Genomic DNA, 26297 nt, shown 5'->3' with positions numbered 1-26297 from the left:
GGAACACTTAAGGATACCATGGATTCTTAAACAAATAGGACATACCTGAGGACTCTTATAGTATGTTTCCAGTGCCACTGACACATAAGGTTTATTAATCATGATTGCTAAACCTTAAGTCATGAGACTCTAATAGGGAAGAGGTTCACATAGATAATAGATTAAAACGTAACACTTTCAGCGCTTGTAAATTTTGCCCGAATAAGGAAGAAAAACAAAACAGAATCCATCTATTTAACTGATGGCTGTGAAAACCAGAATATATTATTTCTGTGGCTTCAGTTTCTTAAAAAAGTATAAGCATAGAGTGTCACTTGGGAATCACAGCCTTGTACATCATTACCTGATATAGTGTTGAGAAACATGAGGTACTCAAAGTTGGAGATCTCTCTCCTCTGCCAGCGCTGGGTCATGTTTGAGGATTTGAAAAGCTGCCGAGGGGTGGCCAGGGAGATGCGCCTGGAAAAACATTTAAACCATAAATCAGACAACAGACGGTTAGTGTTAGTTATGGACATTTTTAAACTTATATTCGTAAAATGTTAAAGCCAAAGAGCACCTACAGTACTGTATATGAAGCTATACTTAAATTCAAAGGATTTTCTACATCTCAGTAAACCGGGGCATAAACGATGACATTTAGTGGATGATAACCAGCTCTATGTTTAGCACTTCAGGTATGAACGAACATACTGAGACTAAAAGCATACATACGATTTCCTAAGAAAGGATACAATGCAGTGGCATTCACAGTTACACACACTTTTGATTCCAGTAGCTTAAATGAGCTAAGTGCAAATAAAGTACTCTTAAACTACACAGTTAACTATGTGTTAATTCAGGGAGGCTTGCTTTTTATCCACTTAATTAATGTAAGACTGAAGGAAATGTGCTTGTTTTGTAGCGGTGTATAAATAGGCTTGTTATCACTGTGAATCTGGGGTTTTCTCTGTGTTCAGTGGCCTGGCTGCAGCCCTGCTGTACAGAGTCTTCTGTCAGAGAATTAGGTCAGTTCAGTCAGGGTCAGTGCACATCCACTTCAATGACTGGAGCAATGGGACTTCAAATGATTGCTACAGGCCAAACTACACAGATGCTCCAACACACAACACAGGGGGAAGTAATGTAGGCAATGACGGAATTAAACTAGAAATAGCTATCTGTGTTTTGTTAAGTCTTATTCTGACATTACTTTTGGAAGTGTGACCCACCTAGCTTGTGGGAGCCCGTAGCTGGTTCCCACTCCGACTCGAGGAAGACTGTAGACAACTTTCTTTACTGTGGCCTGGTCAGGAAAGTTGAACAGGACTGATGCTATGAACAATGAGACATATCACTTAATGATAGGTAAAAGAGAAGAACTTGACTTCAAAAGCTGTAATTGGCACTTCACTTACTTCTATTGGCCATAAAGACCTCCATCGCTGTGTTCTGAAGGAGGTAGCGTCTGGAGAAGACTGCCCGGATCTCACTGAACATCCACTTTCCGTGTAAACCCTCGGTGTATGCTAAGACCTGTAAGAGCAGAGAGAGACAGGAAGATCAAAATAAAGCTTTTTCACAAGACTTTTTTGACTTGTGATAGTAGGAAAAGCACAAGTCTTACTAATAAAATTAAGGATGGCTCTGTTCGAAGTGTCCCAATAAGCCATCACAGTGTGACAGCAGTGCTTTACCTACTTTGACATGTCACAATGTCCTCTGTGAGAGTTCTTAGATTATGAGTTAAATTTTTTGAACCAAAGTATTGATGTAAACTGCTTTGTTTTGATGTGTTCACAAAAACACTCAGCTCTGCCAACTCTGTTTTGAGTAAAATCCTACGAAGGAGAGATCAGTGTTTGACATGTATTCACTGCCTTACTATTAAAAAGTTTTCAGCTGCTACAATTTTTAATTATTTCTTTAAACAAAAAATCTAAATTGCTAATGAAGGACACTTCAATCATTTTAAAAGTACTCTCATATAGTTATTCTGAATAAAACTTCTACTGTCTGTCAATGAGCAGCTTAATATCTGTCTTGTTTACACCACAACAGTAGCTGGTGAGAGATGGAAAAGTATTCTAGTTCATTCTTCTATTTCCCAGTTGGGATTTAAACCTGCTCACATGCTAATTTCTTCTAACCATTATAATAATAAAATTACTTTTTTCATAATTATTTCATGAGTTGTATTCAAAACTAAACATACCAGCTCGTTTATTCCTTATTTTCACTGTAACAAAGCATTTGTGAGGCATTACAGCATATCTTAAGGCACTTTTCTACACAATCTGAAGCTCTGTACACATTCCCTATATGTGTTTCACACTTGTTCAATCGGTCTATAGCACGAGAGTAAAGGCAAGTGGTCAAAAAAACGACCCCCTGGGCCAGTGACACATAAATAATCAATAAAAACCATCATACCGAGGGGAGGAGAGGGTAGACAAAGGATCATTAGTGTATGCAGCACCACTGGGACTGCAGGTCCACACACAGAAAACCACGACAGTTGTTCTGACAGGTGAGAATGGTCCCCTCACACACCTCCACCCTCCCCTCCTCCCATCTCACTTCCCTCCGACTGAACAATTTTGTCCAACAGTAAGAGCCAGGGAGCAACCTCATCAACTCCCCGGGTTATAATCACACATAGGTTCAGTTCAGAGAAAGTGTGTGTGAGGGAGAATAAAGATATAACAGTGCAGTAAGGGGGTGAGGCCCTACAGTATGTTAGTGTGTGTGTGTGTGTGTGTGTGTGTGTGTGGGTGTCTGTATGTGTATGAGGGGTGATTGAGGTGGAGTAAGCAGGGAGGGAGGGAAGCAGAATGAGATGTTCAGCTGGGTTAGGTCTGATGCTAATGCTCATTTAAAATAGTGACAGGCTGGAAGAGTGCAGCGTGAGCCGAGCTGCCTTAATTTCTCCCTGGAATAGCTCATGCCCGACCTCCATGCCACATCCAAAATCTCTGGAGCTCAATTAAAATTGGATTAGGTGGAGATGCTGGATGTGCAGCACAGCATCTCTGGTGCTCTCCTCCCAGTAATGCCCCTGCTTGACACCTCTGCAACCCCCAACTCAAACAGTTGTCATAGAGACAGCATGGCCCAGAGGAGGCAGCGTGCTGACTGGAGGGGGGGGGGGGGGGGGGGGGGTAGAGAGGATGGGAGGTGAGATGGAGGGACAGCTATAGCTGCGGGTGAACCGGTGAGGGCCAGCAGCAGCAGCTCACTAGTAGGCAGGGTAGCTTTTATCCCCCTCCTGCTCTGCAGCCAGATGTTCTAGATGTGTCTTCTGAGTGCAATGCTGAAAGGCAAGTCATACAAATATGCATCATGGGAAGGTTACGACGTCTTACTCTATCAAAGCACCAGTGAGCTGTTATTTGAATACATATTAAGTTATTTGGATGTCTACAGGCTCTGAATGGTTTGTCATTTTCTGCACAGTCTCTGCTTATTTTATTGTATGTTTGTAATTTAACAATGTCATGAATTTGCCTCCTGAATTTTCTATTGGTTATATCATTTACTAGAAATGGTATCATACCAATAAAAACCCAGCGAGTAATAAACCAAGCAGTTTACACCGTTTTGTCAAACACTCCACTGCCGGTTGTTTCGAATTAAAAACGTATCAATGCAGCTATAATATGTTAGCTCTAAAATTGATTGTCAGTATAATAATATTTTAGCACTGGCTGTTTCTTGTTACCCAGCTTAAGTGAACTTTTTGCTGCTGTGACAAAGTACAGGCCAAAGGCTTAGCTGTCAACAAAAGAGAGGCTAAAGAGGAGAAAAAAGAGCTGATTTCAAACAGCCCAGATCAAAAAATTTGTCATAACAACAAAGCTTTAGTCTAAACCAACACACAGGGGCCCCTGTAGACTTGGAGATTTGACAAAGCCCAGCCCTCATTTTTGGAGGCCCAGCTGTAAAAAATGCCATTTAATGAACCTGTCTGCTGAAGCTGTCCCCTGCCTGTCAGAGGTGTCAGCCAGTGACAAGCGCTGGGGACGGCCGCCTCCAGTCACAGACAGGCCTGCCAGCTGGAGACTTCGGCCCCAATCTAATCACGCCACCAGAAAGGGACCGGCGCTCTGCTCTTGGTCTGTCACGCTCAGGGCTGGGGGAGCAGCGAGGGGGTGGGGGGGTGGGGGCGGTGGAGGGGTCTGGTATGGCCGACAAGCACAGCCTTTTGTTTCCACACAGGTCCCTCCATGCAGGCTCATTAGGAGCCAGAGACGCATGCGCTGCTCTGCCAGCTGCAGGGAGATATACCTCTCCTGCATAATAGCCATAATGCAATTTAACGTCTCTGTCCTCTCTTTTCCTATATTCCCCTTCTCTTCTTTCCCTGATTTGACAGAGGGCAGGCTACATTCTGCCTGTAGAACATCACAGGCGGGAAATGGAAAATATTGTGACAGATGAGATGAGGAGAGGCACAGGTGACACCGGTGTTTAGGTTGAAACTCATATATAATAATGTGCAGATGCTCAAATGAAGCACATCATACTTAAAAGTGATAGGAAGCCACTTCATGCATGGAAATGGATTCTAATCATATCTGACGTCCGAATAGCTTTAACCCCACATTGGCTGAGACATTATGACAGAAGTTATTAATAAATCTAACGAAGAATTTTCTCTAAAACCTGATGCAATTTTCTCCTATATGGGACGATACAATCCCTCCACTGCATTTATACCAAAATAGGAGTATAATATAATTCAGTGAGACCTCCAAGCCAGCATGACTGATATATTTATATGAGACAGTGGAGCACTCTGACATCCTGGTATCACAGCACCTCCGTTGAATTCTTCTCAGATTTGTCTAATAGGCTTCCACTATAAAGCCTCACAACTGCATAGTCCCAGGCGGCCAGAGAGAACAGTGAAGTGGAAGAATAAGGGGAGGATACGAGAGGCAGTTTCATTTTGAGTGATATGACTACTCCCCCAGGAGCGAGTGGGATGGATTTCACACATGGCAATTTGGAGGATCAGCACACACTGCCTATACTGTATTCAATGGCTGACCTCAGGCAATATGGGCCGAATCTGTGAAGAGGTTGAGCAGTCAGAGAAGGCAAAGAGAAAGCATAAAGCCTGGTAACGGCGTGAGTAGAGAGCGATTCTTGGCTAAGTAGGAGAGCATGATTGGCCATTGACAAAATGGTGGACTGGGTCACGAAAAGTAAAATTACATGCATGTTTATAATAAAAACACATAAGAGGCTAAATCGGAACATGTGTGTTTAACACCAATTATACAAAAAACAATAACTTAAAGAGTTGGTTCACCAAAATGACAAAATAATATATTCCTTACTTACCTTGCCTCACACCTAGTAGTACTGTATCTACGCATGCAGTGGTTTTATTTGTCCAGACTTTGAATTATCTGTCTTTTTCTGCCTCCACCCCAGTACGATTCAGGTTAACAGAATTTAATTCTTCTGCTCACAGAAATGAAAAATTACAAATTAAACAAAAACTACATGGATAAATACCACTAAAAGTAAAGGAGAACATATATTTTTTGTAATTTGGGTGACCTGACTTTTTTTAAACAGATAAAAAAAAATGCACATATTCTTGCAACAAAATGACTCAGGTGTTCCACACACTGTGAAGTTACACTAATACCGGCGCGTTTTACTTTAAAAAGCCAAGCAGACAGAAATCTTGGTCGTATGACCACGACGTGCCCAAATCCACACTTTAACTTTTCACTTGAATCCCTTTTACATCCTGCCAAGATGTATAACGTCTGCCTGAGCATCAAAGCATGTTTCTCATCTGATCCTTCCTTATGTGACAACTGTTATGAAGTGTAGAAATATAAAACTGTGAAAGATTCCCCCAGATTATAAAAAAAAAAAAAAAAAAAAAAAAAATCAGTATTCCACTTCCACTCTCTCTGCGAGGCCCATATCTCAACTTCAATAAAGTAGCAGGCTCCTAATGCAGGTATTGGGGGAAAACAAGATACAGATTTGCATAATCAGTGTCACTATACATTTGGGTGGTAGCTGGAGTGTGGCAAGATGACACAGCTCGGGTGCTCTGGCAAGACCAGTGGGATAAAGGAGATGAATATGCATTAAATATGCTGGCAGTTCACTGCCCCAAATGTCCAGCCAAGTTTGTCAATAACATTTATGTCAGGGATGGTATTTCACGCACATTAGCAGGCCCTGCAGCGCTGTCTTCAACGCTGCCATGGTAGGACAGGTGGGAGGAGCCATTTTCCTGGCATGTATTTTCTTCTTAAAAACTCAGGCTCTTTAAACATTTTTTTTATCTGCGCATGTTAGAATATGAAGCATCAATAAAAGCAATGAAAAAAAAAAAAAATCCAAACAGTTTCTCGTATATTTCCCTAGTGATGAGGTTTGGATGATGTTTGGCGTCGAGCCAGTTGTGCGGTTGTTACAAATAATCCAAGAACAAAATGCATTTCTTCCATGATCTTACTGATATTTAATGAGATAATGGTGGAAATATATATATGTTTTGTATTTAATTCACACAGACAAGAGCGCACATACACTTTCACACTGCCCTCTCTCAGACTTCACTTGTAGGTGGATGTACTTTTCTTCACACTTTCATCCTTCACATCTAGTGAAGATAAACAACACTGAACAGCAGTGAAGTTACTGCCAATGTCCAAAATTGTCACACATGCTCCTGTTGTAAGCAACTCCTACCAAGCACAAGATGCCGTAACCTTTAAATGGCGATGGCAAAAATGCATTAGAATGTATACTGTAGATGGAAAACTGCATCTCCGAGATAATACCGTTGAAATTGCAGCTATGTAGGAGGATTTGATCATTTCAATTTAATTCAAAATATACTGTTCTTATTTGTCTCTCAGTTTATCAGTGTTCAGACGCATAAATTGCTGCTCCTACAGTTTGGGAACAGATAATTTGGCCTCTTTTGCATATGTTATAGCATGTCCCATGTTCAAACTGATATATCATAGTTGAGATTTTACACCTCTTTTAAGGTTGACAAATGCTGAAAATCAGCATTCAAGCTAATAAGACTCTGATTGTGAATCCTTTTCCATCAAGTGTATGCATTTTTTTGCTTCCTTATGCGTATGAACTTTATGAGACCTACTTTGGTTTACTAGCAAATAAACAAACAAATAAAAATGTGTAAAAAAAAGGGACAAATTAAACACATGAACATGCCCGAGTACTGACCCACCCACAGCTACATCCACACACATACATGAACACACTTAGTGAGCACATCATCCAGATAAACAGCTTGGGATGCCTTTACTAAGGAGCTTGAGAGAAGGGATGCAGTCATTTGGTATGGGGTCTTTTCAGCAAGCTTTTCCTAATGGGACTTTTTCAGGGACTTGTCAGCCTTAAGATGACTGAAATCTTCCTGGCCTGGGTACCAGCTTCCTCTGGCTGCCACTGAGAGTGCCAAGCTGATCGCTTTAAATCCCACTTTTCTTTTTCTTTTTTTTTTTTTTTTTTTTTTTTTTGGTGGTGTGTGGGAGGGATAGGGGTTTAGAGCAAGACAGTGAAGAAGAGAAAGAACGAGACAAGGATGAAGAGGCGGAGAGACAGAGGAGGAGAGGGACAGAAAGAGCAAGTGGTTAGACGGGAGGGCCTGATGAGCAATGAGTGCCTCACTCGTCCTCAATTAATCTTGTCTCTCTACCTTTGCTTAGACGCTTCCCTCAGCACCAAGGTAATAACGACACCCTCATCCATTATCCTTTTATCCCTGTTATTCACTGGGAATTGCTTAATAATATGTTACAGATTTGTCCCCCTTCATATAATTCTTTCTGTCATTTGCAGTATATCATCTGAAAAACACACAGCCCCCTTTCTGCCGGACGCTCTTTGAGGATTATCGTGGGTGACACCTTCGTGATGCAGCCGGAATCTGGAGCATCATTTTTTCAGGCATAAAGTGGAATTACCCTGACTTATCTGTCATTGCCAAAAGCACAACAAGCCATTCAGGGCCAAAGCAAAGGTGGAACCGGTTCTTATCGGCTTCTCCGAACGAGGGAGCTTGTAAATTTATGCTAATGAGGGCCTTTTGTCATCCAGGCTCACCCCTTGGGGCTGAACGGGGCTTGCAGGGGGCGATAATCTGGCTGTTGAGTGCACTAGATAATTTGTACTTTATACTCATGTAATTATATAGTTTAAATCTTTTTACCAATGCTAATCCTGTGGCACGAGGAAGTGTCTTAACCATGTCTATGGTTCTTAGAGGCACTAGTTAGCGCACATCTGACTCTCTCTCATAAAATCACGTAGGAGGAGTGCAGCGCTGATATAATTACTCTGACTTTCTGTAGCCCTGCGCTTTGAATCCTCCTATCATTTTGATTCACCTTAGCAGGCAGGCAGAAAGCCAAGCTGGAGGCCTGGGGCTACGGGAGACAACTCAGAAAAAGGTGAAAACAAGCAGAGCTGAAAGAGCCCTTCCCATTTTGTCAGAAAAGAAAGATGGAGGAAACCAGGAAAATGGACTGAAAGGAGTAAAAGTAAGTGCAGTAGGGCAGCTTTGCACAGCTTTTGAGGTCTCCCTATTGTCCAGTGGGATTCCAGGCCATCTTGTGTGCCTGCCAAAGCCGACAGCCTCTGACAAGCTGCTTGGCGAGCTGTAATTTGACTAATTACATTGGATTAGACCATATTAATGCAAGCTGTTTTCTCAAGGGTCACTGACCCACCCAGTGTGTCTCTTGCTAGTTCCCCCCTATTTGGTCTAAACAAAAGACAATAAAAAAAAAAGGTAGATTCTGTGTGTTTCTTGAAATTAGAAAACAATGAACATGTATCTACTGTATATCACTGACATTGTTTATATAATAGGAGAAAATGTGTTACAGTGCATCCACAACAGAGAAAGCTGTGAGATACAGCCTGCACTTTCCTGAAGCACATCATCACAACATTCTTTGATAATAAACTGAATCCCTCGCCGACTTTATCTCTCTGCAGGAAAAGAAAAGCAAAACAAGGACTTTTATGGATCTCACAGAAGTCCCAGAGTTCACAAAATAGTTTTTTTTACGCAGACAGATGGGGGATAGGTTTCCACAGGCTGACAACAACAGTACAAAATTTCATTTTAATTTTACTTTTATCTTAACAAAATATCAGTGTAATCTGAGTAATGACGCACTGTTTTATGTGTGGGTTGGTTGCACAAATGTTTTTTTCCTGATGAGGAAATGGTGTGTTGAAAGCCATGATTGATATAAACGATAAAAGACACATTATTTGATCTGCTTTAAAATGAGCAGATATGCTCAGAAAACCCAGAAAGAATACTTATTTGTCAAAAGAAGGAGGGAAACCTACGCTCATTTGCATTTGCAAAAATTCACAATGAAAGGGGGGAAATGAGCCATAGAATGTGTGTGTTTTAATACAAGTGCTCTCCCAATTGTACCAAATCAATTTGAGTTTCATACAATGGAGAGGCAGCTTCGCTGTTTGTATGTGCTCCTCTGCCTTGAACACGGTGTAATAATAGTCTTAAACCAGGCGTTATAAAGACAGAATACCAAAGAGGCTTACAGCCTTGGTTTCATGAAACATTTAGGCAAAAGTTCCAAGGGCTGAGGATGATGAAAGAAGGTAAGCTTGAAAATGGGCTTCTGGGATCCACAGCCCTTATTGTACAGAAGTCACATCAAATTAATACTGAGGGCCATTTGCAGCCTTTCTTCTCCTGAGCTTTTCAGAACGGATTAAGCTATGAAAACTCAGAAATTACTAAAGCACCTATTAGGCATTATGCTCACCCTTTCTTCTCTTTCCCTTTGAAAGTCATTGAATGTGCTTCACTTCTCTCATACTTCAATTCACAAGTTGTTTGCATACTTAAAAGAATGGCAATTTTATAAAATGTGTCATGTTAAATGTATAGTTTCCACTTGCACAATAGGAAACCCATCCCCCCAGTTATCAAATAAATATTTACTCATAAACACATTTTACATTATTTGCAATGTTATCACAGAACTATTACTAATTTGGTGGATATGCATGTTAAATCAAACTATGTTGAAGGATTTTTTTCAGACTACAGGTTGTAGTTTAGTGTGACGATGCAGGCCAGTGTTCAGGCATGAAGAGCCCGTTTCTGGGGTTCTCTCAGGCTCTCCGCACCCCTCTTTGCTCTCTCAATGCCTCTTCAAAGAAGCGCAGGGAGTGCATGAATTGTAATTATGGCTCCTAACAGGATTCAAGAGGGCCCAAACGATGGCACTTGAGAAACAGGTCGTGTGGAGTTAAACGGCTGTCAGACACTCAAAGCTCCCCAGCATGTGAACAAACCCACAAAGGCTGGATGTGTCCACTTCTAGGGCCCTCCTACCCACTTTCCCTCTCATAGAGAGAGATTAAAGATCAACTAAAACCCCTTTAAAGACCCATATAGCCTTTCTGCATTTCACCCACGTTACATTTTTCAAGAAGTGTTACAGTTTTCCAGGTAAGATAGTGGACTTGAAATGAGGGCTAAAAAAATAGCAACAGCTAGTAGAAGAAATGTGTGATTTCTGACTTGAATCAAATATTTGATCAGTGAAAACTTATTAACTTCAGTTATAAGGAAATAAAACCTTGGCAAAATTCAAGGCAAATGTGACAACACCAGTAGAGCATATGAGGAGGAAGCAGAGGCGTGTGAGAGGTATCAGGTAATTGGTACCACCTGAGAAACCAATATAACCACAGAGTCAGATTATCTTCGGACCTCGCTTTCAGAATAACGGAAAAGATCATCTGTGCTCCCCAGACAGTTTCAATGACTCACCGGGGCACAAGACCCCTCACTACACATTAAAGAGACCAGCCTTCAGTCAGGCCCTATCCAAACTTCAGCCCCAACCTACTTCCCAAAAGCATCCAAAAGAAACCAACCTGCAGCGTGAAGTCCCTATGCATGACCCTTATTAAACTCTTAATTGGATTGAGAGCCTCTAAGAAAAAAAATTCAACATCGTTCATTCAGCTGAGATTTTCTTTAGCATTCCTTCCAGTAGTTTGCCACTTCAACAATAACATTCAAAATCAAGTGACTGAAAACTTTTTTTACCCTTTCAAAACACAACCAGATTTTCCAAAAAATGGGAGTATAGGCAAAAACCTTATTCACCTTGTTTTTTAAGGCAAAGCTCTATTTGATTTTCACAGGGTGCAAGTGACAGGCTGAAACAAAGCTCAGTGCAGGCCATTGTGTAGCCTTTCACTGTTGTAATAGTCTTAAAATGGCTACAAGCAGGGACCTATTCAGTGTTGACCAGGCTGCTCAGCTCTCTTCTCCATATCCAAGACAAACTCTACACTAAGCGGGAACTCTGAGGTCAGCTGATGAGTGAAAGAGGGACTGAGTTCACTCATAACCACAGTCTCAGACTATCAGTGCCTGTAGAGGTTCTCAACACATTTACACTAATTATAGAGAATAAATAGTGCCATAACAACAACATCAATCAAGTTCATTATGGAAAATAACATAATGACAATAATTACAATAATATCTCATTAAGAAAAGAGAATGAGAGACAGGGGAGAATTAATAGCAGACAGGTGTACAACACACCGCAATTATGGAACCTGAAATTAGTTCATTGCCTCAAGGCAAACAGAAGAGAAAGGGAAGGTTGTAAGGGAGGGTGTGTGTATGTGCATGTGTATGTGTGTGTGTGTGTGTGTGTGTGTGTGTGGTGGGTGGTGAGGGGCTGGTTTCAGTGCTGGGAGTAGGACTGATAGAGAGAGGCTCACTGACAAAAAAAGGAATTGCAAATAAGCAAACAAAAATGTCTTAAATGTGTAAATTAGGGAGAAAAATAAGAGGGAAAAGCAGCTTTTCCCTGCAGACTGGTGCCTTAGATGAGAAGGGAGCAGCGAAACGTGATCAAGGGGAGCCGTGGAGCGGTGCGGCAGGCGTCAAGATGAGCACTCAGCCAGCGAGTGGCAGCTTCTCCTTTTCCAGTCAATCATTCATTACAGAGCCAAGTGCTGTGGAGGAGTGCCTCCTCTTTTTGACCTATCATATTACTGCCTCTGTAAACTCCTAATCCCCCCTTCGTTAGATGGTGTCAACACCCGACATGCTCTCACCCTGGCGCTGCACTCCCTGCTCAGGCACCTCCCAAGCCCTGCCAAGACCACAGAGTTTACACTCTAATAAAATCGTTTGAAATTTAACAAGGTAGAACGGTACAACTTTATCCATCTTTTTGGTGCTTTCATCCACCTTTTGGGCTGGTTTGTATTTTTTTTTTCATTAGAAAGAAATTCTGAGAATTCGCTCGCTAACTAGTTAACTTTTTCTTTTTCGTTTCATCAATTCTAGGGCTTCCAGTTCACGGTAAGCAATACTAAGAAAGTCTGACTTTAGCTCTTCAATCTTTCACAGCCTGGTTGTTTTCGCCTTGGGGCTGTTCCTGAGCAGGTGAAAGCCTGGAGGCAGGAACCTGCACATCAGCACTTCTTCGTCCATCATGACTCTTTCATGGGGAGCCCGTCTCCTGTGCTTCTCTAATAGAGCCCAGTGAGATGACTACTATAATGAGTCCAACAGATGAAAGCCCAGCAGGACAAAACAACTTTCAGATACATCTCCACACACACACACCAGGACTAGTACCAATCAGGGACTCCCTATGTGAATGTTATTTAGGTTAACAAAAGAATCAGATGCAGGCTGGAGAAAAGGAAACCAGATGAAGCATCTGTGTTTTGGCAAAACTCCAAAAAAGGAGTTTTGGGGTGACATGCTGATCAAAAACAGCAAACAATCTAGCAATTAAGTTCATCATAGGCATGTGCAAACATATCACATACCCGACTGTCCTTCGCTCAAATGCATTAACGCGCAGACCCCCCCTTCACTCTCTCTCTCACACACACACACACACACAGAATCAGTGTGTGAATGAGTTTAGGTAGGGTCCCAATTTAAGCTGACAGATACCAGATAGTAGATACTCAAGGAAATGACAGCCCTGATTTAGGATGGTCCTGATTTTAGCTGAATGTGACAATGTCACAACAAAACTATTACACATGAGTGAAGCCCAGCAAAGTTAATATACTTCACTTCTTAATGACATGTAGCACATAAGCCAGTATAGTCTGTGTGAGGATCTTAAAATATCTCACCTTATTGGGAAATATATATATGTAAATTTGTGAGATAAACTTTGTCACGGTTGAGACACACCTACCACATAACACGGTTTAAAAGGATGTTAATTACCGTATAAAATAAGCAATTGGCATCCTGCCCCATATGTCCCACTTTTTCAGTGAGGAAGATGGAAATGAGGTGGGGTAGATTTGATTGTGACATTCTCTCCGTCTGTGCTCCAAACTGTGTGGCTTTGCCAGTAACAGGCTAATATTCAGCACAGCTCACCATCACCAGAACTAATGAAAGTAGACAAAATGTCTCTGCTGCCATCTTTGTCTAGCATCCGCTCAGGGTGAGCCTTCCTCTTTCCCTCCTTTCCTTTTCACCTCCCCTCTTTCCCCTCGTCTCTTGAAGGGAGGGTGACAGCGGCATAAAATGGTGGCGAGCAAATGTGCCTTCCATGTGGCAGCAGTGGTGGGGGTGACAGGCCAGGCTGAGGCCAGCGCTATCAACAGCAGTGTGTGGCTGTTGCTCTGAACAAGCTGGATGGTAGCCATGGAGGATCAAGGCCGAGTTGATGAGACACTAGTGGTTTCAAACAAAAGCAGCTCAACATCAAATCAAGAAACGGCCCACCCATCCGCAACAGAAAACTGCCAGTTCTTTGATAAATATATACTCAGTTGTCTAGACCGGCTTATTAATAACCAACTGTACATCATCCAGCTACTCCTAATAGGCAGCTTCAGATGTTTTAATGAGCAGAATTGCATTCAGAAATCCTTTCTAGATAACAACATTTCTTATAATAACAATTTAACCAATGTACTATTGTACTAGACGTAAACATCACATAAAACTTTAAGATGTTTCTAAGCTTTCTGTACAGACTGTAAAGCCCTCTGGGATAAACTTTTTGGGTTATATAAATAAAATTTGGTTGATTTGACTAGAAATATATGATACAAAACACTTAAATATCTCTTAAAGTATATCCAGCCATGAATAAAACTGCTGCACAAAGCGAACTCCCCTCATCCCACAATATGTGGTTGAGTCATTCAGGGCGTTGTTAGCTAACCCTGAGCTCTGAGAATGATAAAGCAAGGGCATAAATCACAGAGTGAAACAAGGCAGACTCCTCCGATTCATTAATGGAAATTATCTGTCAATATGCTGGAGTCAATTCACACGTGTCAGCTGGGCTCACCACACAATGGGCCAGCCAACTTATGAACTCCCAGCACCACTCCACCAAGTCCATAAAACAACTGGCAACGCCACTGGGGAGCACCCCGAGACACCACCCTCTTGCACAGACCACCAGATGACACAGATGGGGCGAAACCAAACAAAGACGAGACTCCCTTTGTACAAAGAGGGACCCCTTTCAAAAGCCATTCATGCAACAAATTGGGGAAATCTGGCCATGCAACACTCTGGGTTTGCTCTTTTATTAGCATGGGCCTTACGTCACAGTAAGTGAAATCAGATTTATGGCTTTCTGCTACAAAGGTGGTTAAAATCAAGCACACTTTGACAACACAAAAAGTTTTTTCTTAAAGCCACGTTAACCAAAAGAGGTTTAGCTACGTTATGCATGAACAGCCTGTTACTTTGTGCAAGAAGCCATTTTTACTTTACACTTACTACACATGCATCAACCTACAGAAAAGCTAACGAGGAAAACTAAACACAAGGACAATGCTGATCAGAGCTTACGCACATGTCCAGAGTTGATGGATTGTTTGGCTAAATATAGCTAACTCTACAGACATGACATTTTTTTGATTGTGAGATCATCTTGAGCTTGCGAGCAAAATTATTTCACAGTAGTTTCTATTTGTTGTTCACTGTATAGTAGTATAGTAATGATTCTTCACAGTCATAGAGATTAATGACTATTAATAATAATATCAGTCAGATACTGTAGGGGAGTCTTCCATTTTATGGTAGCTCTGAGTACTTTCAAAGGCAGCCCATCAGTTAGGGAGGTTTGTTTCCATGTAGGTCATTAAATATGTGCACACAAGCTTTCTCTTATTAGGCTCTCTGCATTTTTCTTCTCTTGTTCTTCCTCAGCTGCACACCCGTGCTGCTGCAGCAATCTGCATAGAGAGACATTTGTCATCATTAGCCCTGCTCTGACAGTTGGCACCCGGCACCTCAGATCTCTAGGACTTGCAATTATGAACCCTTCATCCCTTATTTAGGCAACATCACCTAATTTCATCACAGGCCTCACCAGCAGCATTTGATTACCAATAGCCTCAAACGTAGAATATGCCCCCGACTCTTTCATTTCCTTTGTTTTGTGGTTCAATATACTACTACTCTTAGACCACATGACATGTGGGGAAGTACTGTGTTCAGTTAATCTGAGATTTGAAATTACTTATAAGACACATGGGCTGCAGAGAGAACTGTAGATGAGCATCATGGGGTCAGTGGGCAGATGATTACAGCGCCCACCTCTACATGGTAGACATCTCGCAGACATTAAGATTAATCACACTGCTGCTGTTGTTGAATTGTTGCCTTTTACAAGAGACAAGGTGGAAACCAGGCAGATAGTTTTCCTTGAAAAATGAAATAAAATGAAAACAGATCAAAAGTAGCCTGCTGCATGTTTTCAAATAAACTGGTCAATTCTTTGAGAACAATCTAAGCCCTACCAATGTGTAGAAAAAAGGGTGAAATATAGTGAATAATAAGTAATATTAAACCAGCCACAACCCCTCTCCAGTCTCTTACACACACAATGTTTAGCATTGTCATGTACAACAAAATACATGGCTAAACTGTGTGCTAATGAAACCAGTGGAAATCACTACGCCAGCACTTTCACCACACCCAATTGCCAATTGCATAACCTGTGCAGAAAAAAGGAGCACTGAACACTATTGCCTAAGCCTGTATTTTCCTTTTTGTGAAGCAAAGCAGACATTTTCCGGATCGTTATTTTGGCAAACAAACTGAATTCTATTCATGCTAAATTCATGCAAATACATGCATGTAATTTATCACGAAGGCTGACAAGCGTACCATATTGCGGAGGGGAGGGGTGAAGGGCCAAATGAAGCTGAGACAATCAATTAAGTTTCATAATTTACACTTTCTTTTTCCTTTCTGTTTTCAGAAAATATCCATCATACTGATAAGATTGGTGTTTTCTGAGTGTGTATATCTCGTCAATCTGGATCACAGTGAACAGAGCCTGTTGAGTTGATCACTAGAGGGGCTCTGAGAGCCTCTGGCTATGTGGTCCAGCTTCCTGACTTCTCCAAAGGAGGCTGCTAATACACAGTGGAGAATAAAACAAATGAATGGACACAATCCAAAGGGGGTCCAAAAATTAGCTGGCCTCCTACAGAGACACCATATTGCTTGGAATAATAATGTTCCGTTATTAAAAATCCCAATGACAATTTCATTTTGTCACAAATAAAATTATAGAAAATGTGTCAAAGTGAGCAGCTATCCCATGAGATTAAACTATATTATTTCTCACAGTTTGAAAGCCAGTGTTGATGTCACATCTCTGAAATGTCACTGCTTTTAATCTGATTTATAAAGAAATATGTCATCCTATTAAGTCCATTTTGACTAATCTGCACATTAGCTTGGGAGCTAGCTGGTAAACTCCCTTTATATAGGATCTAGTTTGAAATTCTCTTTTTCCAAACTAAATGACCCCAGAAACTCGGCGCAAAAGCATATGGCAGACATTATTTGTTCTTGCGTAATAGGATTATTAAAATAATAGTATGTCATCCATAATTATGGTGCCAGTTAGATGACTGCTGGTTATAAAGGTCTTGATCCAGATTAAAATAAGCTAAAGGCTTACATCACATCATCGAGTATTTTATTAATAACAGTGGGGTAATAAAGAAAATTGAAACTTAAAAGTTATATACTGTTTTGAGACACTGAGTGAATGTTATATGTACAGTGTTTTAATATAAAATATATAGGGTTTTGTCGGCAAAATGAGCCAATAAACGTACATTTTTGTAGAGCGGGGGTTTTCCTTTTTTTTCCCCTGGAGACTCACTTTTTTGAAATAGTATAATCTTTTATTACAGGCTTTACATATTGTTTTGTACATATAAACACATCAGAGTGTTTACACAGATAAAGGTCATTTGCATATAAATATAAAAGTATTGGTAAAATACAAACCTGTTACAAATTTAATACCCTTGAGGATAAGATTAAAAAAAATAAACAAACATATATTTAATGACATCTGCTAACATCAGTGGAATATCATTTCAAGTGACTCAGAGCACGAGCGGTGTCATCAAAGGGCATTTTCAGCCATCAGACAAGTACCACTGACCCTATGCCCGGCCATGTTAACAGGACGATCAGTCTTACTAGAAGAAAGGAAAAAGAAAAATGGCGGAAAAAAATGAATAAGTGTAGAGGCATGCTCTGGAAACAAAGAGGCCTTCAAAACAGGGTCACATGCTCGTGCAAAATTAGGGGAAGCAGAAGTCATTGTATTGATTTACACAATCATGCATGCATTTTGCTGGGTCAGAAATAGGCCTGTGCTGGAATCGCAACCCCATATATCACACTGGAGGGCCTCCAATAGCCTTGCGGGATGGCAAATGAAGCAACAAAGCTTGCAATGTTGTAATGGTAAAGATATGGGTAAGAGGATTGGATTGTCTTAGGCCAGACCTGACAACTGCTGGAGTCTTGGGACTGCAGAGCAGGTTGAGTTACTTTGAGATCTTTGCAGCCACATGCTTTAGATTAAGAGGTGATAATCTCAATGAAAATCCCCCCTTCTATCACGCAATTGATGGCCAAAGGCTGGAGCACAAACTCAAGAGGTGCAACTGGATTCGGAGGTATCTGACTTGGAGCAAGATGGCCTGGAAAGTTAGGCTAGTCTGGTTTCAATAAAAGGCAAGTACCTGCTGGGCCACAGACAGTGGGAGAGAGTGAGAGAAAAGACTATCAAAGCCTGAGAGGGGAAGAGGCTTTTAGCTACCTCTCACCACATGAAAACCTTCCATAATATCCTCCATATCCTCCAAAAATATGTCAATAGGAATATACATTTATATTTATATTACTGTGAAATTTTATCATTACATGTAATAAGAAATATAATATAGGCTGCTCTTATTATTTACTTTGAAGATGAACTATAGACCTCCATCATGTCCCAAAATTTTATTTATATAAAAAAAAAGACACTGTAATTTCTGCCTGGTAACAGTGTGAAATTGTCACTGGTTCTTGCCAAGAAGCTACTGTCCGTGTCTGTGACAGACTGCGATGATAATGGGAGTCACCTATCTATCAGGGTCCCTCCCGCACACAGCACCTCCAGCTCAGAAGCATCCGTGTAGTCAGATTCAGAGCTGACGAGCAGCGGTTTGCCCTCATAATGTCTGGTCGTATGCAGTTCTGACTAGAGCAGAGATGAGTGTAAATGCCTTTGTGTTCTTTATCTGATCCGTGCAGCATTATCTTTTTGAAGTCCTCTTCAAAGCATGCACTGTACCTTGTGAGATGGAGTGCCAGTGCAGTGATGAGAGCCAGAGAGGGTTTAGTGTGGATCTCTTTATTGTGAATCACTATCTGTATCAGAGCAGCATAGCTGTAACCCAGAACAACCCATCAGTGCATCATGGGACTGTAAATGAAATGATCAACCATGTAAGTCTTAAATGTTAGAATTATTAGCAATTGTTTTTATTTAGTCTTTTTTTTTAATATTCAAATTATGTATTTTTAATCTTTGTTGATGTTGTTACTATAATGGTCTTGTTGTTGGAATAAATATATTTTATAATTCAATTAACAGATTGTAGAATACCAATATACCAATATAATAAGTAATACTACCTTCATTTTAAAAATCGAGCTTAACCACTGATCTTTATGAAACAAAAGCAATAATATTTTCGATATTATCATCATTTTCAATATAAAATAATATTGATAGAAGGACAGACCAAATTATCTTCTTTTTGTCAGATGAACACAACATTGCAATATATATTTTATTACACAGGTTCATATTAATTTTGTTCCTAATTTAAAAGTTGATAAACTCAAACTGTTACAGGTATTTTTAATTCTTACAATTCACATTAATTAAATGAGTGGAAATATTGGCGCTAAAGATTGTTGCATAACACAATACAGGCTGTTCACGCACAGTATAAAAAGAGCAAAACAGAGACGCCTACTCAATCCGCACATTAACACACAAGCTCCTGATATAAACTCTCCAATGCATCACAGCCGCGATAATTAATTTGTCAAAAATAATCATAATCTTATAGAGCGCTAAACTTTTTCATCTGTCTTAAATAAGCCTGGTAGTTCACCAGACTGTTCGATAGATTTAAATAAGCCTGAGAGGTCTACTTAATCAACTAAATCATGATTATTTTAATATATGACTTCATAAACAAAACGCACAATTAAGCCAAACCTTACTTATAAAATACAAATAGATTTTGCGTAACAAAAAAACTCCCTATATGACGCCACTCTAATTTTAATTTATCTGATGTGCCTTGTGTGGAAGAAATTAGATCCGGTCCACTGGAGAAAAAGAAAAATATTTAAACGATATGTCAAAAATATATATATATTTATTCTCCAAAGACACCATCAAACACATTCTCAATTCTAAACACACCTACTGTATCTTATATGATTCTATATAGCAAACTAAAAAAGTGGTGGATAGTCCAAGAAAAAGCAACGTAAAGCAGTGAAAATGTGTGTTTTTCCTCTCTCCAAATGCGTAGGTGTACTTCCGCTCCTCGATATACTACTACTACCTGTACTTTTTACTTGTATATAACACCCCGGGATGAATTTGTTTTCGATAAACTGGGAAGTGGTGACGCATCGGACAGCGATTGGACATCTTGGTTTCAACTCCTCCCTTATAATAAAGAGTGTGTGTGTCTCCCTGTTGTAAAACACAGCAACACCGGCCGCCTGCGTCAGGAGGACACACTCCACTCTGCGCAATTACGCGGACTCCTAACTGGCAAGGTGATCAGAGAAACACCAAAAGGCATTTTTTTCTCCAGAACAACACAAGATTGAAATGGACTTTTAATCAGACCATCCTGGTCATTTCAAGGACTTGCTTCGAGTAGTTTAATGCAGTTTACGGCACAACAGCTGTGAATGTTATGATATGATTATTACGCATGTGCTCTGAGCACAGCTTTTGCATAGTTGTCTTATAAATAGACATTTATTTTTTTTCTTTTTAAATAGCTTTCTTTCTTCTCTAAAATTGGCTCCCGTACAAACAGCCGCGTTGGATCCCTCGGCTTATTGCGAGACTCCGGTGTATAACCCGGATCTCTGCCCTAATATGATAGCCGCCCAGGCAAAGTTGGTGTATCACCTCAACAAATACTACAACGAGAAATGTCAGTCTCGAAAAGCAGCCATCTCCAAGACCATCCGAGAGGTGTGCAAGGTGGTATCGGATGTCCTGAAGGAGGTCGAGGTGCAGGAGCCCCGCTTCATCAGCTCTCTCAGCGAGATGGATAATCGTTTCGAGGGATTGGAGGTCATTTCACCCACCGAGTTTGAGGTTGTACTCTATCTGAATCAGATGGGAGTATTCAACTTTGTGGATGATGGGTCTCTCCCGGGCTGCGCCGTGCTCAAGCTCAGCGACGGCCGAAAGAGAAGCATGTCTCTCTGGGTTGAATTCATCACAGCCTCCGGTTACCTCTCGGCGCGCAAAATCCGGTCGAGATTTCAGACACTGGTGGCGCAGGCAGTGGACAAATGCAGCTACAGAGATGTTGTCAAAATGGTCGCTGACACGAGTGAGGTGAAGTTGCGCATTAGAGACAGATATGTGGTGCAAATCACGCCGGCGTTCAAGTGCACTGGGATCTGGCCGCGAAGCGCTGCGCACTGGCCTCTCCCTCACATCCCCTGGCCGGGACCTAACAGAGTGGCAGAAGTCAAAGCGGAAGGTTTCAATCTTTTATCCAAAGAGTGCTACTCGCTGAACGGCAAGCAGAGCTCGGCAGAGAGCGACGCCTGGGTCTTGCAGTTCGCCGAGGCCGAGAACCGGCTCCTCCTGGGTGGATGCAGGAAGAAATGCTTGTCAGTCCTCAAAGCGTTACGCGACCGTCACCTCGAACTGCCGGGGCAACCTCTGAACAACTACCACATGAAAACTTTGGTTTCCTACGAGTGTGAGAAGCATCCCAGGGAGTCAGACTGGGATGAGAACTGTCTCGGCGACCGCCTGAACGGGATACTATTGCAGCTTATTTCATGTTTGCAGTGCAGAAGGTGCCCGCATTATTTCCTGCCCAATTTAGACCTGTTTCAAGGAAAACCTCACTCTGCTCTAGAGAACGCAGCCAAACAGACTTGGCGACTGGCAAGAGAAATACTGACCAACCCCAAAAGCTTGGAGAAACTCTGAGGTAAAAAAAAAAAATATGTTAGTTCACCTCGTCTTAAAAAAAAAAAAAAATAACAAGCTCATAAACGGACAGAAAAAAAAATATTGCCAACCAATTTGCAAAGTCTTGTGAAATGTGACTGTCCTCTGTTGTTGAATATGTTTTGGCCTAGCCTGTTTCAAGATGATTTTTATGACAGTTGAGTTTGCCATTATCCCCGTGCACCTTTTTGGCGGTGTCAATATTTAGGAGCAAGTTTAAATTATTGGCTACCATTAATAATCGAAAAGGCCACCTCAACAGTGGGTTCTTTTTTTCTCTCCGTGCCACACGGTTGCCTAAATCCTAAATTTCCTTAAATGCTTTAAAATAAAGCCCCGTGAGAAGCCTTTAAAAACACACATCTGTACATTTTATAGGCTACTGTAAATACATTCATAGATTGTGATTCCAGTGGTCTGAAATTGTGAATGTTGTTCTGTGACACGTAAATAGGATCCACCTGTTTAAATCTACTTCTGAACTTTTTCTTTATCTGGTAGAAACGTTATTAATTTATACTTGCATCAGTGGTAGTCTGATTCCTCTGTTTCAATGGACATTTTCTAATTTTTTTGAAAGTTTACATTTTGATGGTAGGCGTATAAAGACATTTGTTACATTGAAAACATTCCATCACTTTACTTGAATTATTATTTAAAGTACTCGAACATTTTTTTTTTGGTTGTTGTTTTTTCTCTACCATGCTTAGGCCTACATGATAAAAAATGAAAATGATAACATATATATATAGTATATATATATATTGCAGTTTAATTGAAAAAAATGCACTTGAAATACACTGGATTATAACATCTGTGATCTGATTTTTTTAATTTCTGTCTTTGATCTAATTTAAAGAGCTAATAAAACGAGCTGTTTTATATTTGTGTCCCATTATGGTTTTATTAAATGTATTTTTGACAGTAGTGAAGTAGGCCTAATACCATGCAATAATATAATGAAATCTTTAATTGCGGGGTGTATGGCTCTTGTAGGTGTTCTATGTGAATGAGTCTGACAGCCTAAAAAAAAAAAAAAAAATTAGAAGGGGGGGAAAAAAAGTAAGGTACAATTTTCAGAAACATTTTAAACAGGCATGCATTTTTATAAACCACAATCCCATAAATCCGCGTGTTATTTTTTTTTAACATTAAGTGGTTAACTTGACATAACTTGGTGGATTAACTGTCACCAATACTTAGCGGTTAAGCCTGCACAGGAGGCCTAAATAGTCATTATAAGAAGGGTGGTGGTGGGTGGGGTGTGGAGGGGGGGATCTGGAATAATACAGGCTATTAAAAAACACACAAAATACAAATCAACCGTGATTCTGGAGAGAGCATTGAAAAAAAAAAGTGTGCAAATCCTTGTTTTTTTTCATTATGCATCAACATGAAATTCAGCGCGTGTTTAATACCTGCCGTACAGTTACAGTGAAAATATAATATACTGTAAAACATATCAGAGAGCAAACTGCTCACTCTACAAGCAACTTGCTTGCATGTTACTTACCTTTGGGTCGACCCTTTTGAAAGCAGGGTCATCCTCGTCCACCTCAAAGTAGATTTCAGTGGTGGTGATGGACAGAGTCCCCCGGGCCACCAGGACAGGGGCAACAAGCTGGGCCGGGCTGCTCAGGACCACTGGGCCTGCAGAGTGTAGGAAGGAAGGGAGGGGTGGGGTGGGGGGTGGGGGGGGGGAAGCAGCCACATGTCGAATCAGTGATGATTTTCATGTGAAATAAAGCGAGGCCGAGGTTAATTCTGTAAAAGCGACATTATCAATGCGATTACAGTGGATCCCATCACGCTCCCGGCCTGCCTGCGTCAAACTATAACCTCCACCGCTACAGCCTGCGCGTATACAGATGAAGGGTAATTATGTGATTTTAAAATAAATGATTGTGGTTCAGTCTTAAATTACACGTCATAAAAATGAAGACTTTGTCGGAAGTGTTACAGTCTTTGTAATTGGCGGCGCGTAGTTATGAACGCCTTGTTGTCCATGTCCTGCACATGTTCATGTATGCGCGCACACAATGGGTCCATCCGGCCTATAAATAGAGGTGTCAACATGCTTATTTATGCTTGTTTGTTCAGTGATATACTGATAAAAGATGTGTTGTGATCAGATGGCATCATAACGCAAACAGCTAACACCGTTGAAAATTTAAAAAAAAAAAAAACCTCTTCTAATTAATTAAAAAGAAAAATAATTTTCCTCACATGTTGATATTGTATATTTCAGCTTACATTATAGGCCTAAAATGTGAATTCACATCATTGATATTTAGGGTCCACAAGGGAATAAACTGGATTCCCGAAAATTGTACTCTCCGACACATCTTCCAATATATTATTAACACCTGGAGGAAAACGATAAAAACCTAAAAGCTTGTTTTCAAGTCCAAATAATTGTCCATGTTTTAAGGTGGGTTTGTGACCCTGGTCAGCTGATAGTGATCACATCTTTATTTCAGTCTCCTCCCTCCCTCTCCTCTCCTCCTCTGCTTCATCCTCCATGTTCTCAGATCACTGTCGATGTGGAGCACCGTTACAGTGATTTGTCTCCTCTCAAACGAAAGCTCTCCAAATCAGAATATTTATCGATCCCCTAAACTCCAAAGAGCCACTTTAATGTCTCATCAATCTTAATCTGCGTTCCTCAGCCAATTATGGCCGATCCTGTTACAGGAATACAAGTGGATTTTCGGTCTCAACTCCCAGAGCGCCTCTTCATCGCTCTTGCAGGCTGCACAGTCAAACCGCCCTCACTGGGTTTTTTTTTTTTCCTCAGCGTTGCTCGGGTCCATTAACTGTGATCCTATCTGCTGATGCTATCAGCCCAGGCGCTACACGTTGCTTACAAGCCTCATATAAGAGTAAATACTTGCAGTAACCTCAGCCCGTGTTACAGTCCAGATAACGGTTTTTTTAAAAAGAAGAAGAAGAGGAAAAATAAAAAAATAAAAAAAATGTTCGATTGCACGCCTATGAGAGATGGAACAATTTAGTTAGAATATCGTCATTATAGTTATTATTAGTAACAGTGGTATTTGTATTATTATTATTATTATTTCTGATGGTTGACGCTATTTGGCATAAATGGTGTGATGTATGGTATTTGAATTTATGAATTTGACTTTATGTCCGCTGGAACTGAATTACAAGCACATCCACTTCTTACCAACAATAACAAATTTTAGGGCTGATGCACTGTATTGTGGCTTGAAGAGCTGCACACAAGAGAAAAACACTAGCCTGAAGCATTAAGCCACAGCATCCATTGCTCATAGGCAGGAAGAGGATTAGGCAGTAATCCCCTCAGGGATCCTTCCATAATTAGGCTATATGGCATTAAAAATGTTTACACGAGAATAATGAAATTAAGGGCAAGTTATACAGGATGAGTGGTGTATATAGGCTAAAGCTTGGAATATACCCGGCTGTTGGGTCTTTTCTTTTAATGAAAATGCAAATATTTGTCAAGTGACAAGCCACTTTAATGAAGTGATGAAAAGTCTTATTTTTGTGTGGTGGGAGTTTGGGAGAAATGCTGAGGAGATGGGTATATTATTACCCACAATCCATCCACTGGACTGCAGTGTTTGATTAGGCTGCATTCTTTTATTTTTTATTTTTTTTTTTTTTACATTATGGGAGAAACAGGAGTGGAAGTGGGCTACTTGCACACCTGAGCATTATTATTCATATGCAAACGTGTACATGTGGACTTATTGTAGACACACACGTTCACAGCTGCGATCATTAGAACCTACAGTGTGCCGAGTTTAAAGAGGCACAGTGCCTCGTTGTTCATCTGAGTCGCTGAAGCAATGATCATTTTTCCACTGTTTCATAATTCATAAAACACATATAAAAATCTGGAGTAATATATAGTGCTACAGACTATTTAATAAGGCTGCATAATACAACACATAAATCTTTAAAAAAAAAAAAAAAAAAAAAAATTCAAGCATTGCTTATGTTTTGTTTTTGACACTACCTACATTCCATTTACATTAAGGAAGGACCTGTAGACGTTGGCAAAAAAAATACATTTGAGGAAGTTGCTTGTGCAAAAAGCTGAATAACAACCCCCCCCCCTCCTCTACTTTTTTGAGACATATACACAGTCAGAAATGTTGTGCTGGGTTTCACTCTTTTATAAACATGTCACCACTCAAGGGATCAGTGTTGTGAATGGGGACTAAAATGGATACAGATAGGCTAAATTAAGGCAGAACAAAATGGTTGTGGCTGCTAAACCACACTTCAGGGTATACTAACATGGTTCCAGTATGCCAGCAGAAGAGTAAAATCTACCGACTCTTGTCTGACATGAGAAATGCCTTGTGAGGCTCAAGACTGCTCTCTTCTTTCCTCTCACATGCTCATCTTAAGTTTCTACTTCACCCGATTTTGGTTACAATGTGTGCACACAAAAAGGTTCATTTTAATGCCAGCGCAAGCACAGACAGCATTTCCAATGTTTGTGGGGGAGCAAAACTAATCATAGGTTCAGTAACCACAACCGCCTCGGCCCTTGAGTGCAGGCGCCGCCCCTTTGGCAGCAGCGGCAGGCACTGACCCAATGGCTGGCAGGAGGAGCACTGTTGTTGACAAGGATCTAGTCCCGGATCTCTCATTAAGGCTGTTCATGCCTGAGATTAGATA

The 26297-nt window shown here is 40.7% G+C and overlaps 2 protein-coding genes across 4 annotated transcripts in view; one reads left to right on the top strand and one right to left on the bottom strand.

The window, feature by feature from the left end:
* The window catches only part of nbeab (neurobeachin b), a 205698-nt gene that overhangs the window by 33869 nt on the left and 145532 nt on the right, over positions 1-26297 (bottom strand). For all 3 annotated transcript variants that reach the window (XM_067595181.1, XM_067595180.1, XM_067595178.1), the window contains 4 exons: positions 23134-23270; positions 1398-1515; positions 1212-1314; positions 344-459 (listed from right to left, as the gene is read on the bottom strand). In XM_067595181.1, coding sequence (XP_067451282.1) covers positions 344-459; positions 1212-1314; positions 1398-1515; positions 23134-23270 — 474 coding nt within the window. The remainder of the gene's footprint in view (positions 1-343; positions 460-1211; positions 1315-1397; positions 1516-23133; positions 23271-26297) is intronic.
* Positions 19858-22504, top strand: mab21l1 (mab-21-like 1). The gene has a single exon (XM_067595185.1). The coding sequence runs from the start codon at positions 20520-20522 to the stop codon at positions 21597-21599; it is 1080 nt and encodes a 359-aa protein (XP_067451286.1). The 5' UTR covers positions 19858-20519; the 3' UTR covers positions 21600-22504.

Source organism: Thunnus thynnus, chromosome 7, assembly GCF_963924715.1.
Source record: "Thunnus thynnus chromosome 7, fThuThy2.1, whole genome shotgun sequence".
Classification (NCBI taxonomy): Eukaryota; Metazoa; Chordata; class Actinopteri; order Scombriformes; family Scombridae; genus Thunnus; species Thunnus thynnus.
This window is presented reverse-complemented; position numbering and strand designations above follow the sequence as displayed.